Source organism: Lepus europaeus, chromosome 6, assembly GCF_033115175.1.
Source record: "Lepus europaeus isolate LE1 chromosome 6, mLepTim1.pri, whole genome shotgun sequence".
Lineage (NCBI taxonomy): Eukaryota > Metazoa > Chordata > Mammalia > Lagomorpha > Leporidae > Lepus > Lepus europaeus.
In genome coordinates, this window is record NC_084832.1 from 62,349,887 (window position 1) to 62,365,124 (window position 15,238).

The 15,238-nt window shown below is 39.3% G+C and overlaps 1 protein-coding gene across 1 annotated transcript in view; it reads right to left on the reverse strand.

The window, feature by feature from the left end:
* Positions 1-15,238, reverse strand: part of LOC133762097 (phosphatidylinositol 3,4,5-trisphosphate 3-phosphatase TPTE2-like) — a 110,750-nt gene that overhangs the window by 40,856 nt on the left and 54,656 nt on the right. The window contains exons 13-18 of the mRNA XM_062195171.1: positions 13,392-13,442; positions 11,621-11,776; positions 4,124-4,243; positions 2,686-2,785; positions 2,498-2,561; positions 994-1,058 (exon numbers count right to left, since the gene is read on the reverse strand). Of these exons, the coding sequence (XP_062051155.1) occupies positions 994-1,058; positions 2,498-2,561; positions 2,686-2,785; positions 4,124-4,243; positions 11,621-11,776; positions 13,392-13,442 (556 nt within the window). The remainder of the gene's footprint in view (positions 1-993; positions 1,059-2,497; positions 2,562-2,685; positions 2,786-4,123; positions 4,244-11,620; positions 11,777-13,391; positions 13,443-15,238) is intronic.

Consider the following 15,238-nt stretch of genomic DNA (forward strand, 5'->3'; position numbering starts at 1 on the left):
ACAATGTCTGTTACTTCTGTTTGTCTCTCATTCATGCTTTCTAGGGGAGATTCACAGAATATGAAGGTACATGTCATGTCTAAGCCATGGATGGTTTTTAGACAGTTCACCAAGTGTGCCTGGCTACTGAAATTATTCTCTACTCTAAATGTGCATTGTTAGGCCGGCGCCATGGCTCAACAGGCTGATCCTCCGCCTTGCAGCACCGGCACACCGGGTTCTAGTTCCAGTCAGGACACCGGATACTGTCCCGGCTGCCCCTCTTCCAGGCCAGCTCTCTGCTATGGCCCAGGAGTGCAGTGGAGGATGGCCCAAGTGCTTGGGCCCTGCACCCCATGGGAGACCAGGATAAGCACCTGGCTCCTGCCTTCGGATCAGTGCAGTGCGCCGGCCGCGGCGGCCATTGGAGGATGAACCAACAGAAAAAGGAAGACCTTTCTCTGTCTCTCTCTCTCACTGTCCACTCTGCCTGTCAAAAAAAATAAATAAATGTGCATTGTTTACTGCCACCAGAGGAGGAAATTAGCTGATTAGCCAGCTTTATTTTATGTATTGTCCAAATAATTAATTTCCAGTTAACATATAGTTCTTATTTAATTCTAATTCTGAATAGATATCTTTTAAATAACATTCTGATTATTATGGTATAACTAAGAATTATATAAAAATGCAAAAGTACATAGTATTATTGTGTGTATACATGAAAGAAAAAGATAAATTCTATCAAATTTTAGATAAGGCATGGCAATATAGAGATATTTTGATTCATTTATTTTAAAAATGAATATATATTTGTGTATATGTAATTTTAAAAAATAAATAATAGCTGTTACTTAAAATACAGCAAAAAATACATGATATCAATCCATTATGGTGTTTTACCTTAGAGAGTAAGATTTCAGAGGAATACTAACAAACCTGGGTCAACAGTAAACTATGACTCCACATCTGTGTTCACTGAGAAATGAGTATTTAGTAGATAAATACCCTTACCTTAATTGGATTCCTGTAGAAAGACTGTTTGCCAGAAGATGGAAATGACATGGCGATTATGCGATCTGAAAGTCAAAATAGTCACTGTTATGAATGTGATTAAGGATATGAAATAATATATGAAAATTTATTTTAAGTATGTTTAGATACTTTTTTAATAGAAAAGAACTTTGTTTTTTAAGTCAATTTCTTTTTTATTTATTTACTTGACAGTTATTTATTAATGTGACAGACAGCAAGAGGGAGAGACAGAGAGAAAGGTCTTTCTTCTATTGGTTCACCCCCCAAATGGCCACTACAGCTGGAGCTACACCGACCAAAGCCAGGAGCCAGGTGCTTCCTCCTGGTCTCCCAAGTGGCTGCAGGGGCCCAAACACTTGGGCCATCCTCCACTACCCTCCCGGGCCACAGCAGAGAGCTGGATTGAAAGAGGAGCAACTGGGACTAGAACCCAGCACCCATATGGGATGCCGGCTCTGCAGGCAAAGGATTAACCAAGTGAGCCAGGGTGCCGGTCCTGAAAAGAACCTTCAAGGGGTTGGCCTAGTGGTATATTGGGTGTAGCGGCTTCCTGTGAGACTGACATCCCATATGGGTGTCAGTTTGAATCCCAGCTGCCCCACTGCTGATCCAGCTCCCTAGTAATGCACCTGGGAAAGCAGCAGAAGATAGCACAAGTACATGATCTTTTGCCACCCATGTGGGAGACCCAGATGTAGCTCCTGGCTCCTGGCTTGGGCCTGGCCAAGCCCCAGCCAATGCAGCCAACTTGGGAATGGAAGATATTTCTCTTTCTCTCCCTCATTCTCCTCCTCTCTCTTTCCCTCTCCCTCTCTCTGTAACTCTGCCTTTCAAATACAGTAACGGAAACTTTGAAAAAAACTTTCAAGATTGAGGTTCACAGAAAAAAGCTAACCCAGACTCTGGATAATCAAGAGAATATACTAAATCATCCAAGATAATGACCAATAAACTGTCATGGCGATCTAAGACTCAGTTGATTCTAATAATATGCCAGAGTTGTGTTGGGCTCATTCCAGAGCACCCTGTGAAGCACCAGAGGAAAACTGAGAGGTCTGGGTTTCAGTGATGGTGGGAACTTCCAGGGTTTCAACACTCCTGACTCAGAAGACTTAAGACCTACAAAGCAGTGGCCTCCATCTCTGGAGTTCTAGGAAGGAAAGAGGGCTCTCTGGAATCTGTATGACCAGAGAGAACTATCAGAACTTAATAAATTCTCAAGAAACTCAAATGGCATCAGAAGAAATCATTCAACTTTCTGTACAGCAGGCAAGTATTCCTGATTTGGTATGACATGGTGATCTTCTATTGTGAGGGTTGAACTACAGATATGTCATACCACCCCACTGGCATATGTGTTTGTGGGGAAAGAAAACCTGGGATGAAAATGGCTTAGAATGGGTAAAAGAAAAAGAAAAATTTAACTGCACACAAGAAAAATAGGACATTAATGTAAGTAAATTAACAGCTAAGCTTCACAAACCAGTTACGTAAGTGAGATCTAGGTCAAATCCATCTCTGTTGTATCGCCTTTTGTTTCCTGAAACCTGAGAGTTCAAAACAGTCATTAACTTATTTGTAAAACACAAATCAACTTAGAAGTAGAGAACATTATATAGGTATCTACAACCCTTGCCATTATGTCCCAAAACTCATGTTTTGCCCACTCACCAATCTTCTGGTCAGCTTTTCAAGTTGTCTTTTTTGGTAAGCCAGATGGAAAACTCTTATCAAAATTACAAGGCGTAGAGGTCGAAGCAGAACAGCCAGCCTAACAAACATTTAAAAGATCAATTTTTGTTTCAGAAACAGGATTTTATCAGCATGGACAAAGTCTGGAGCAGTGGTTCTTAACCAGGGGCACGTATGCCATCTACTTCTGGCCACCCACACAGGGGAACCTGGCATTGGCTGGAAACATTTTGGATTGTCACAGCTGCTGGTATGGGGTGCTACTCACATCTAGTGGATAAAAGCCAGGATTGTTACCAAATACCATACAATGAATAAAATTGCCCCCTTCCCCATAACAAAGAATTATCTGACTTTAAATGCCCATAATGATAAAGTTGAGAAATTCAGCCTAGAAAAATAGTAATACGTTCTTAGAATTTGTTTATTCAACATTTACAGTTTAAGAAATATTCAAGTTTTCCCCATCAAAACAAACTTATTATTCAACAGTGTTATTCCCCTCAGTAACATAGGCTCACTACCACTGCTAATGAACATCAGGCAGATAGCAGATTGACACCCTTCCCAAGTGCGCTAGCTGGGAACTGATATTCTGGACTAGTACTTCTCTAACTTGGGCACACATAAATGCATCATCTGGAAGAGCTTATTTAAAGATAGACTGCTTGGGCCCCAGAGATACAGATTTAGTAGGTATGGAATGGGGACCAAGGTGTTTTTCTCCTAGCATTTCTAGTAAGCCCTCAAGTAATGCTCAGGTTGCTTATAGAGGACCACATTTACTCATGCTATTTTATTCTATTAAATTCTATTTAAGCTGTAAAATGTTCATATATTTCATACATACAGATTTAGGATTTAGGACTATGGTGGCACTTTCCTCCCTCCCCTCCTTCCATGGCTTGTTATTTTTAAACAACTCCAAAGCCTAACACATAACACAGTTAATTGGGTCTGAACTGAAGCCTCATCAAAGCTGGAGTATAGAAGAAAGTCAGCTATTTGACTAATGGATAAGCCTGGTGAGCTCCCTCCTACTATATGTGCATCCCAAATCATATTTGCTTCTTTTCCTCATTGCTCCAGTAAAAAATAATTAATTTCCTAATCCTGAACAGTTCTAACTTTGGCTCAACTTTCCTCATTTCTACGATAACTGTACTGCAAAACCACCTCTGCATCGCTATGCATATCACTTCTGGGTTTTCTGTTTTGTTTGCTGTTCCTTGAGACTCAGGATTAAAGTCTTTCAAATTTTGCCTATGCTAAAATCAAAGGTTTGAAATATGTGGAAATTTATCTAAGATTTCATTTTTAAGTAGCTTATTTAGTACAGAATCAGAATATTCCAAGTTAAAAAGACCATATGGAATAAATGCCACAGAAAATACAAAAAAAAAATTTAAAAACTGACCTTGGTATGTCTTTCAGAATTCTTAGGTCAAAAAAGAAGTAAATGGTATCAATCACGAGAGTTATTGCAATAATGACAGCATCTAAGGTGTTAAATCGATCAGAAAAATATTGCTTCCTCCTGCAATATAAAAAAGAAGTTTGTCCCTCACAAGGGAAGATAAGAATATATTTAAAGTGCATATTATTTGACTCATTCCAATTAAGCAATCTACTTTCAATAATTATTTAAAATGTAAGTTCTAGATGCAATTTTGATTAAAATGAAATGTGAATGGCAATTTTACATACAGAAAATTTATATTCATTATGAGATTTGTATATATATAACTAAGGCTTAATATGGCAGTTTCAGTGTAGTAACAGAGGAGAACCACACAATAAGAGGCAAGCATTGATTTCATGTAGGTGACAGAAGAAATGGGGGGTGTTGGGCAATGGAAGGTGAATATTTCACAGCATTAGAGCAACTGGAGCCATGAGGAGTTATAACAGAGAAGCTTATGAGAGGAAGAAGCATCACTATTTAGACCAGCAAACTCATGGTCTGGCTCTGAACTGACACTGGAATACCTGCAGGCTTGTGTAGCCTCCTTTAGGCAAAGATGAACTCCATACACCACAGCTTCTTCCTCAATTGTGGCTCCTTCAGACATGGGCACTTGTTCTCCAGGGAATGCTCCTTCTGAGTCAAGGAGGCCCCTTTCAGGGACTGAGAAACCTGACTTTGGGCGACTCTGCTTAGTTCAATGGCATGAGGATGGGGAGTCAACAGAGAAGAGACATACTGCCTTCTGAGATCTTCTGAATGAAACGAGGCTGGAGAACTTAGTCCTTGACTCCCCTATTGGTCATGTCCAAGGCTTGCCTCATACCACACACCATCTCAGAAAGCTGGCAGAGAAAAAGTGACCGCTGCTTCACTGCCCTCTAATGGGAAGAGCATGCTTCATGTCTCCGCTTCACCTCACTCAAATTTGCAATCTTTTTTATAGAGATTATTTACTTGAAGGGCAGAGAGTTATAGAGAAAAAGAGAAAGACAAAGAGAGAGAGAGAGAGAGAGAGAGAGAGAGAGAGAGAGAGAGATCTTCCATCTGCTGATTCACTCCCCCAAATGGCCCAAACGGCTAGGGCTCTGCCAGGCCAGAGCCAGGAGCTTTTTCAGGTTTCCCTCATGAGTTCAGTGGCCTAAGGACTCGGGCCATCTTTCACTGCTGTCCCAGGTACATTAGCAGGGAACTGGATTGGAAGTAGAGCAGCAGGAACTCTAACTGCTTGCCATATGGGATGCTGGTACTACAGGTGGCAGCTTAACCCACTGCACCACAGTGCTGACTCCAAAACTTTCATTCTGAGATAAGACACAGAGTTATTTACTATTTATTATCTAGTACTTAGTATACTTTTAAATGTCAATTATGATTCAATTATTTTTAAATATTCATTTTTTAAAATGGCAGAGTGACAAAGGCACAGAGACAGAGAGACAAAGACATTAACAGAGAAAGAGAGAATGTTTCATCTTCTGGTTCACTCCCCAAATGACAGCAATGGCTAGGGGTGGGCCAGGCCAAAGACAGTAGCCAGGAACTCTATCCAAGTCTTTCATGTAAGGGCAGGGTCCAAATACTTGGACCATCTTCCACTGCTTTCAGAGAAGTATTAGCAGAGAGCTGGATCAGAAGTGGAACAGCTGGGACTTGAACTGTTGCTCTGAAATGGGATGCTGGCATTGCAATGTGGCAGCCTAGCTCACTCAGTCACAGTGCCAGCAACATGAGTCAACTCTTTTTTTTTTAGACTTATTCATTTATTTGAAAGGCAGGGTTACAGAGAAGGGGAGGGGAGGTCTTCTATCCACTGGTTAACTCCCCAGTTGGCCACAATAGCCAGAGCTGAGCCAATCTGTAGCCAGGGGACAGGAGCTTCTTGTGGGTCTCCCACACAGGTCTTCCACTGTTTGCCCAGGCCATAGCAGAGAGCTGGATCAGAAGTGGAGTAGCCAGAACAAGAACTGGTGCCCATATGGGATGCCAGCACTGCAAGAGGTGGCTTTACCTTGTACACCAGAGTGCTGGTCCCATGACTCAACTCTTAATAAAAGTATCAATATTTGTACTTCTTATATGTGTTCCTATTTCTTTTTGAATATTGTTATTTTAGTGGTACATATTTATATTTACTTTGATAAGTTGATACATGTTTTTAATGTGTGATTATCAGATCAGCTTAGGTAGCATTTATATCTCCTTAAACATCTTTTCCAAATCTTTTCTTTTTATTATTATTAATTTGACAGTTAGAGTTAGACAGTGAGGAAGAGAGACAGAGATAAAGGTCTTTTTTCTGTTGGTTCACCCCCTAAATGGCAGCTATAGCCAGAGCTACACCGATCTGAAGCCAGGAGCCAGGTATTTCTTCCTGGTCTTCCATGCGGGTGCAGGGTCGCAAGCACTTGGGCCATCCTCCACTGCCCTCCCAGGCCACAGCAGAGAGCTGGATTGGAAGAGGAGCCACCAACACTAGAACGCAGTGCCCATATGGGATGCCGGTGCCACAGGGGGAGGATAAACCAAGTGATCCCTGGCACTGGCCCCAAAATCTTTAACATTTATTAATTGTACACAATTAGGCTATAGTGTGGTGTGTCAATAAGTGTGTATGAATCTTATTGATTAGATCAGTATACTTAATGTTCCCCTCTTTTTACCATTACCTTATGCTTGGATCTTCAAACCCCTCTCTTCTAATTTACTCATAAAATATCTCATAGGTTAGTGTCATCCCACTGTATTGTAGAACACTAGAATTTATTCCTTCTTACTGTATTTTGGCATCTGTTACTCAACCTTTAACTTCCCTCTCACCTTTCCAGGCTCCAGTAATTACTATTCTAAATATAGGTTGACTTTTAACTTTTTATTTGTTCATTTCCACATATGAAAAAGAACATGCAGTATTTGTCTCTGTGTCTAATTTACTTCACTTAACATAATATTCTCTAGTTCCATGCATTTTATTTAAAATGATAGGATATTCGGGCTGGCACTGTGGTGTAATGGATAAAACTGCTGCCTGCAGTGCCAGCATCCCATATGGGTGCCAGTTTGAGTTCCAGCTACTCCACTACTGATCCAGCTCTCTGCTATGGCCTGGGAAAGCAGTAGAGGATGGCCCATGTCCTTGGGCCCCTGCACCCACGTGAGAGACTCGGAAGAAGCTTCTAACTCCTGGCTTTGGATTGGTGCAGCTCTGGCCATTGTGGCCAATTGAGGAATGAATCAGTGGATGGAAGACCTCTCTCTCTCCCTCTCATTCTCTCTCTCTCTCTCATTCTCTCTCTCTCTCTCTCTCTCTCTCTCTCTATCTTCTCTGCCTCTCCTTCTCTCTCTGTTTAACTCTGAATTTCAAATAAATAAATAAATCTTTTAAAAAAAGAAATTGATGGTATATCATTCTTTGTTATGGCTAAATAATTTGTCATTGTGTATATATGTCACATTTTCTTTATTTATGCATATGTTTATGGACACCTAGTTGATTTCACATCTTGGTATTGTGAATAATGCAGCAATGAACATGAGAGTGCAGGTGTTTTATGACATGCTGAATTGCTTCCCTTTGAATTTGTGAAGTAAGATAACTGGATCATATGGTGTAGTACATCTATTATTTTAAATGTCTACTTATTTACTTATTTAATTTAAAGACTTATTTATTTTAAAGAGGGAGAGGGAGAGAGCTCCCATCCACTGATTCATTCACTCCCAAAATGCCTACAATACCTGGGATTGGGCCAGCTCAATAGTACTTGAGTAATCACCTACTACCTCCCAGGGTGCACATTAGTGGGAAGCTGGTTTGAAGTGTGGAGCTGGGACTTGAACACAGGCACTCTGGTGTGTAGGTATGTGAAGCAGTGGCTTAACCCATTGTGCCAAGACTTGCCCCCAGGTATATCTGTTTTATTTTCTTAAAGAGCCTCTACACCTGCTGTACTAATTTACATTCCCTTCAACAGGGTATATGAATTGCTTTTTTCCCACACCCTGACCAGCCTTTATAGGTTTTTTTGTCCTTTTGGTAATAGCCTTTCTAACTGGATGAGATAATATCTCACTAGTTTTAATTTGTATTAACTGATGGCTACTGAGATTGAGAAATTTTTCATAAATTTGGCCATTTGAATTTCTTCTTTTGAGAAATGTCTAAATTTATCATTTTCACATTTTAAAATTAGATTTTTTGAGGCCAGCATTGTGGTATAATGGGTTAAACCACTGCCTACAATGCTGGCATCCCATATGGCCACCAGTTCACCTCTGGGCTGCTCCACTTCCAATCTAGCTCCCTGTTAATGTGAAGTGGAGGATGATCCAACTGCTTTGGCCCCTGAACCCATGTGGGAGATTCAGATCAAGCTCCTGGCTCCTGGCTCCTGGCTTTGGCTTGGTCTAGCCTTAGCCATTATGGCCACTTGGGGAGTGAACCAGTGAATAGAAGATATCTCTCTATCTCTCTCTCTCTCTCTCTCTCTCTCTCTCTCTCTCTCTGTCCCTCTATCTCTCTGCAACCCTTTCAAACAAATAAACTTTTTTTAGAAATTGAATTTTTCTGTAGACATCTTTTAGTTCCTTATATATTAATCCTCTGTCAGATTATAGTTTAAAAATATTTCTCCCATTTCGTAGTTTGTCTATTCACTGTGTTGATTGTTTCTTTGGCCATGTAGATGCCTTTTAGTTCAATAAAATCCCATTTGTCTATTTTTGCTTTTTGTTGATTGAACTTTTGTGGTCTTATCCAAAAAACCATTGCCTATATTGATGCTTTTATGTGTTTCTCCTATGTTTTCTTCTAGATGTTTCACAGTATCAGGCCTTATATTTAGGTTGATCTATATTGAGTTGATATTTGTATAGGGTGAGAGGTAGGGAAGGGTGATGTTTTAATCTTCTGTCTATGGATATTCAGCTTTCCCACCAACATTATAGAGGACATTGTCCTTTATCCATGGTATATATTTGGTGACTAAGTTAAGAATTAGTTGGTTATGGATGTGTGGATTTATTTCTGGGATCTCTATTCTGTTTCATTGTTCTATGTATCCTTATGCCAATACTGTGACATTTTGGTTACTATCACTTGATGACATGTTTGTGTTGCTTCAAGCTTTGTTCTTTTTGTTCAAGATTACTTTGGCTATAGGTGGTCTTTTGTGCTTTTATGTGAATTTTAGGATTTTTTTCTAGTTATGTAAAGAATAGTCATTGGTATTTTCATGATTGTATTCAATATGTAAATTACATTGAGTAATGTGGATGTTTTAACAATCTTAATTCTTCCAATCCACAAACATGGGACCTCATTCCATCTGTATGTGTATGTATTCTTCAATTTCTTTTACCAATGTTTTGTGATTTTCATTGTAGATGTCTTTCTCATCTTTGGTTAAATTTATTCCATGATGCTTTTTAAAAATTGGATCTTTTGAATGAGACCGCTTTTATGATTTCCTTCTCAGAAAGTTCATTATAGGTATATAACAAGGCTGCCAGTGGAGCAGGCATTGTGGTGCAGCAGGTTAAGCCACTGCTTGGGACACCCACATTCCATATTGGAGTGCCTGGTTTGAATCCCAGCTACTCTGCTTCTGATGCAGCTTCCTAATAATGTGCCTGGGAAGGCAGCAGATGATAGCTCAAATACTTAGGCCCCTATCACCCATGTGGGAGACCAAGATGGAGTTCCTGGATTCTGGCTTCATTCTGGCCTAGACCTGGCCTAGACATGGCCATTGGGGGAGTGAACCAGCAGGTGGAAGATCTTTCTCTCTGTCTCTGCTTTTTGCTCTCTTTCACTCTACTTTTTAAATAAATAAAACTTTTTAAATGCTATTCATTTTTCTTGGTGATTTGGTGTCCTCCAACTTTACAAACTTTTTTGTTTATTTCTTTTTTAAAAAAGATTATTTATTTGAAAGTCAGAGTTACACAGAGAGAGAAGGAAGGGCAGAGAGAGAGAGAGAGGTCTTCCATCTGCTGGTTTACTTCCCAATTGGCCCTGAAAGCTGGAGCTGCACCAATCTGAAGCCAGGAGCCAGGAGCTTCTTCCAGGTCTCTACATGGGTGCAGGAGCCCAAGGACTTGGGCCATCTACTACTGCTTTCCCAGGTCATAGCAGAGAGCTGAATCAGAAGTGGAGCAGCCAGAACTCAAACCAGCACCCATATGGGATGCCAGCATTGCAGGCGGTGGTTTTAACCTCTATGCCACAGCACCAGCCCCATCTGTTTATTATTTATAACATTCTTTTGGTGCGATATTTAGGTGTTTCTGTACATTTAATTATATCATCTACAAATATGTATAATTTGACTTTACCTTCTACATGCCTTTTAGTTTTGTCTCTTGCCTAATGAATCTGGCCAAAATTTCCAGTATGGTAGTGAATATAAGTACTGAGAGAGGACATTACATTTTATCATTCTGGATCTTAGAGGACTTGCTTTCAGCTTTTCCCCATTCAGTGCAATGTTGGCTATCAGTTTTTCATCTATAGCCTTTATTATTGAGGTACATTCTTCATAAACCTAATTTGTTCAGAGTTTTCATTATTAGTTGATTGGATTTTACTGAGTGTTTTTTTTTTTTACAGGCAGAGTGCACAGTGAGAGAGAGAGAGAGAAAGAGAGAGAGAGAGAGAAAGGTCTTCCTTTGCCATTGGTTCACCCTCCAATGGCCACCGCGGCTGGCGCGCTATGGTCGGTGCACCGCGCTGATCCAAAGGCAGGAGCCAGGTGCTTATCCTGGTCTCCCATGGGGTGGCCCAAGCACTTGGGCCATCCTCCACTGCACTCCCTGGCCACAGCAGAGAGCTGGCCTGGAAGAGGAGCAACCGGGGCAGAATCTGATGCCCCGACCAGGACTAGAACCCAGTGTGCCGGCGCCACAAGGCGGAGGAGTAGCGTATTGAGCCACAGCGCTGGCCTGAGTGTTTTTTCTGTATCTATTAAGATGATCAGGATTTTATCCATTACTTTGATGTGGTATATAATTGATTGGCATTGTTTCCATCATCCTTGCATCCCCAGGATAAATCCCATTTGATCGTGATGAATGATCCTTTTGATGTGCTGCTGGAATCATTTGTTCATATCTTGTTGAGGATTAGTGTTATCTATATTCAACACATGTTACCCCTGTTAATGTACATATTGACACATCAGCTTCCTGGTCCTATTTTGCATTCTCTTTAAGCTTTATCTGTTCAAAGAAGCATCTAGAATACACTGTTGGAGAATATATGCTATTAACATGCAATCAATGAAAAACTGGGATTGGAGTTGCTATTTCTCTATGGACTGTGCCATCCAGGAGAATGATTCTGATAAAGAGGGACACATTTGGTTGGACTGACCTACTAATTATTTTGAATGTGTCTTATGATAATATAAAATTATTTTGTGTCCTAAGAAAAAAAAGAATCAGACTTACCCCTCAACATATACGCTGAGTAAAACATCAAAGAAAAAAAAGAGTGCAATAGCCAAAGAAGTTGAACGAAATTCCAAAACCATTATGTTTTCATGGAAAAGTACATCTGACATGATGAGAAATATATCCACAAATATGAGTAGAATTCCAAATACTCTATAATAAACAAAATGTAAATAATGATTATGCAGATAAAGAGATTTTTGCTCTATAGTTAGACTATATTTAGTTTAATAATCAGATAGCACTATGTAATTATTTAGAATTAAACTGTCAAATTAAAGGAAGGACCATGTTGCCTCAGAATCTCAAAAAAATTACTCAGTTTTCACCCAACCAAAGCAGTAGCTGGTGAATAAAATTCTCACTAGCCTATTTTACAACATGTTATCTTGTCTTTTTATAGGATGCATATCAGACTGACTCCTCAAGACACAGCAGGAAAACAACATTAGAATTATATGTCTCTGTTTGTAAATTATGGTTGTAATTTGAGAATTTCATAAGGAGTAGCTATGAATTTCCCATAAAATTTAAACCTGATTAATCTGGAGAATATTTAAGAATTTGGTAATAAAAACCAAGTGAGGGCATATTTAGCATCAAGGTCTTCAAAGACAACTCTGACTAGTAAAATTTTTTTATCAGTATTTGTTTCAACAGTACATGATTACATATTCATAGGTGCTTCTGGCCCAGTAATTCTCACATAAGAAATAATTTAATTCTATCAGTATTTTGATTGTTGAACTTTAAAGTGCCTCCTACGTCTTTTTCTTATAAATTCTAAACACATTCCTTAGAAATTGATTATATTATTAGCAGTATGTGATGATGAATTAATCTTCAATGTACTTTGTGATAATTCCAACTCAAATGAGAATATTAATTTAAAAGGAAGGAATTATATTGTATTAATCTGTATGAAGTCTTCCTCTCCTCTGTGTACAGAAGAGGAACTAGTAAAATGATTCCAAATTAAAAGTAATTCTAGTGGTGTATGGTATTTAACAAAATGCTCTATGGAATTTTATCTTGTTTTTGCATTATTTTCACTTGTACAGATAGAAAACTTACCAGTATATTACTGTTAGATTTAGGCAAATACTAGTTCTTTGCAAGTCCTGATGTCCAGCTTAAGCCAGAAATCCAAGACCAATTAGATTGTATAAAAGCAAAGCACATGATATATTTAACAACATTAAAAAAAAAAAAACACATATAGTTTATGACTGCTTTAATGCTGCAATAGCATAGTTATTTAACAACATATTAATGGTAAAAATATTTTTGTTTTGTTTACATATCATTTTCCATTAGAATAATGATATTAAATATCATACATATTTAATTACATTCTTTTTAAAAGTATCACCTGAGGCCGGCGCCATGGCTCAACAGGCTAATCCTCTGCCTTGCAGCGCCAGCAAGGCGCCAGCACACCAGGTTCTAGTCCCAGTCGGGGCACCGATCCTGTCCCGGTTGCCCCTCTTCCAGGCCAGCTCTCTGCTGTGGCCAGGGAGTGCAGTGGAGGATGGCCCAAGTGTTTGGGCTCTGTACCCCATGGGAGACCAGGATAAGCACCTGGCTCCTGCCATCAGAACAGCGCGGTGCGCCGGCCGCAGCGCGCTACCGCGGCAGCCATTGGAGGGTGAACCAATGGCAAAAGGAAGACCTTTCTCTCTGTCTCTCTCTCACTGTCCACTCTGCCTGTCAAAAATTAAAAAAAAAATAAAAATAAAAATAAAAAATAAAAAAATAAAAGTATCACCTGAATGCAAAGGCTGATACAATTAAGCGAGCAATGTTCTTTATCCTGCTGCTGCAAAAAGAAGGAAATATACGATCAATCACAGATTTCCATTAAAATACATTATGATTTTAATTCAGGAAGGCACTTCAATTTTACAAGAAAGATTTTCAGAAGTGTTAAAACAAAGTCCATTTTGCTAATAACTGAAATGTGTTTAGCTTTATGCAACATCAGGTTTTGTGTGTGAATAGAACACTAAGCTTTGGATAGTTAGTAACATTCCCCTTAGGTATGAAGCCCTGACTCTAACTAAATGGTAATATTAAGCATAGGGACATAAACTAATGCACATAGTATGAACAAGAAGAGAGTGGTAAGGTAGAACTATTTTTCTCACATCAACTCTTAAATGAATGAGCTAGGGCATCATGGGCAGGTCACCAGATTCGGGATAGACCTCAGGATCCACAGCAGTAAGAGATTTCAGGGATGGGCATCAGGAATAAATGGTATTCTTATCCTATAATGTTCATTTGTTGCTACTGGATTCCCAGTGAACAGATAATCATTAATGAGAGCTACAGTTGGAGTTGCAAATGTACTTTGGAGGTAAGGAAGTTAGGCACATATTTCCAAGGAAAAATGTCCTAAAGACTGAGCGCCTTCCATTCATGACAGGAGGGAAAGCCTGGTTGATGTAGTCTCTAGTGATGCTTCATTTTACCACATTGCTGCAGAAAAGGTAACTATTGGGGACCAATTCCCTACCCTGCTGAAACCTCCAATGCAAGACTCAAATTCCATCCCAAGTGGAATCAACCCCAACACAGCTCTGACAGCCTGTGCCCAAAACTGGAGAATGGAGAGAACAGATACTGAGCAGAACTTAGGACATGGATGAATGTTGTTAGGGTAACCTTAAATATAAGAAAGCTCCAATACTTTTATTATCTCCTTAATCTACCTGCACCCACCTTTTCCACTCAGGCTTAGGGAGCTAAGACTTAGGTAGATAGGCAACTGATTGATTAATGAAGTAAAATTTACCTTGAGGTAGGCATCCTCTTATTACAAGCCCTTTCTGAATCCTGCAGTGCACTGGATCTCCAGGAAGCAAAGAATTGTTACAACCCTGAAATTGCTTAACAGTGCAGCCATAGAGAACCATGCTTGACAGAAACATGGAGGTACAAAGGAGTAGCTAGGAATGACACTAGCTTCTCTATTCTTTTTCTGCATCTTTTCAAAACTATCTAGAGTAAATATACAATTCAGACTATTTTGTTCTTATCAAAATATGCAATTTAAATGCAGCTTCAGTGTTGGAGGGAATGCAAATTGGATCAACCATATGCAAAATACGATGAATATTCCTCATGAAACTAAAAATAGACCTGCCATATGATCTTGCTATCACACTCCTGGGAATATATGCAAGGCAAATGAAATCAGTATATGAAAGAGGTAGCTGGACTCCCATGTTTATAGCTGCTCAATAATTGACAATAGCAAAAACATGGAACAACCTAGATATCCATCAAATGGTGACAGATAATGAAACTGTGATATAATTGTCTTTTAGTAAAATGTTTAGAAAAAGAAAATGTGGCATATATGCCTACTGGAATATCACACAGTCATAACAAAGAATGAAATCCTGACATTTGGAACAAGTGGATAGAACTGGAGATCATTAGATTATGTGAAATAAAGCAGACCAAGAAAGACAAATATCACATATTTTCTCTTATTTGTGGAAGTTAATATACAGGGAGAGTATAAAAATTCTGTGGCTGTCATCATTTGGCATATAGTTATAAATATTGCTTCTCTCATTCATACCGTGTACATGACTCTATCTCCTT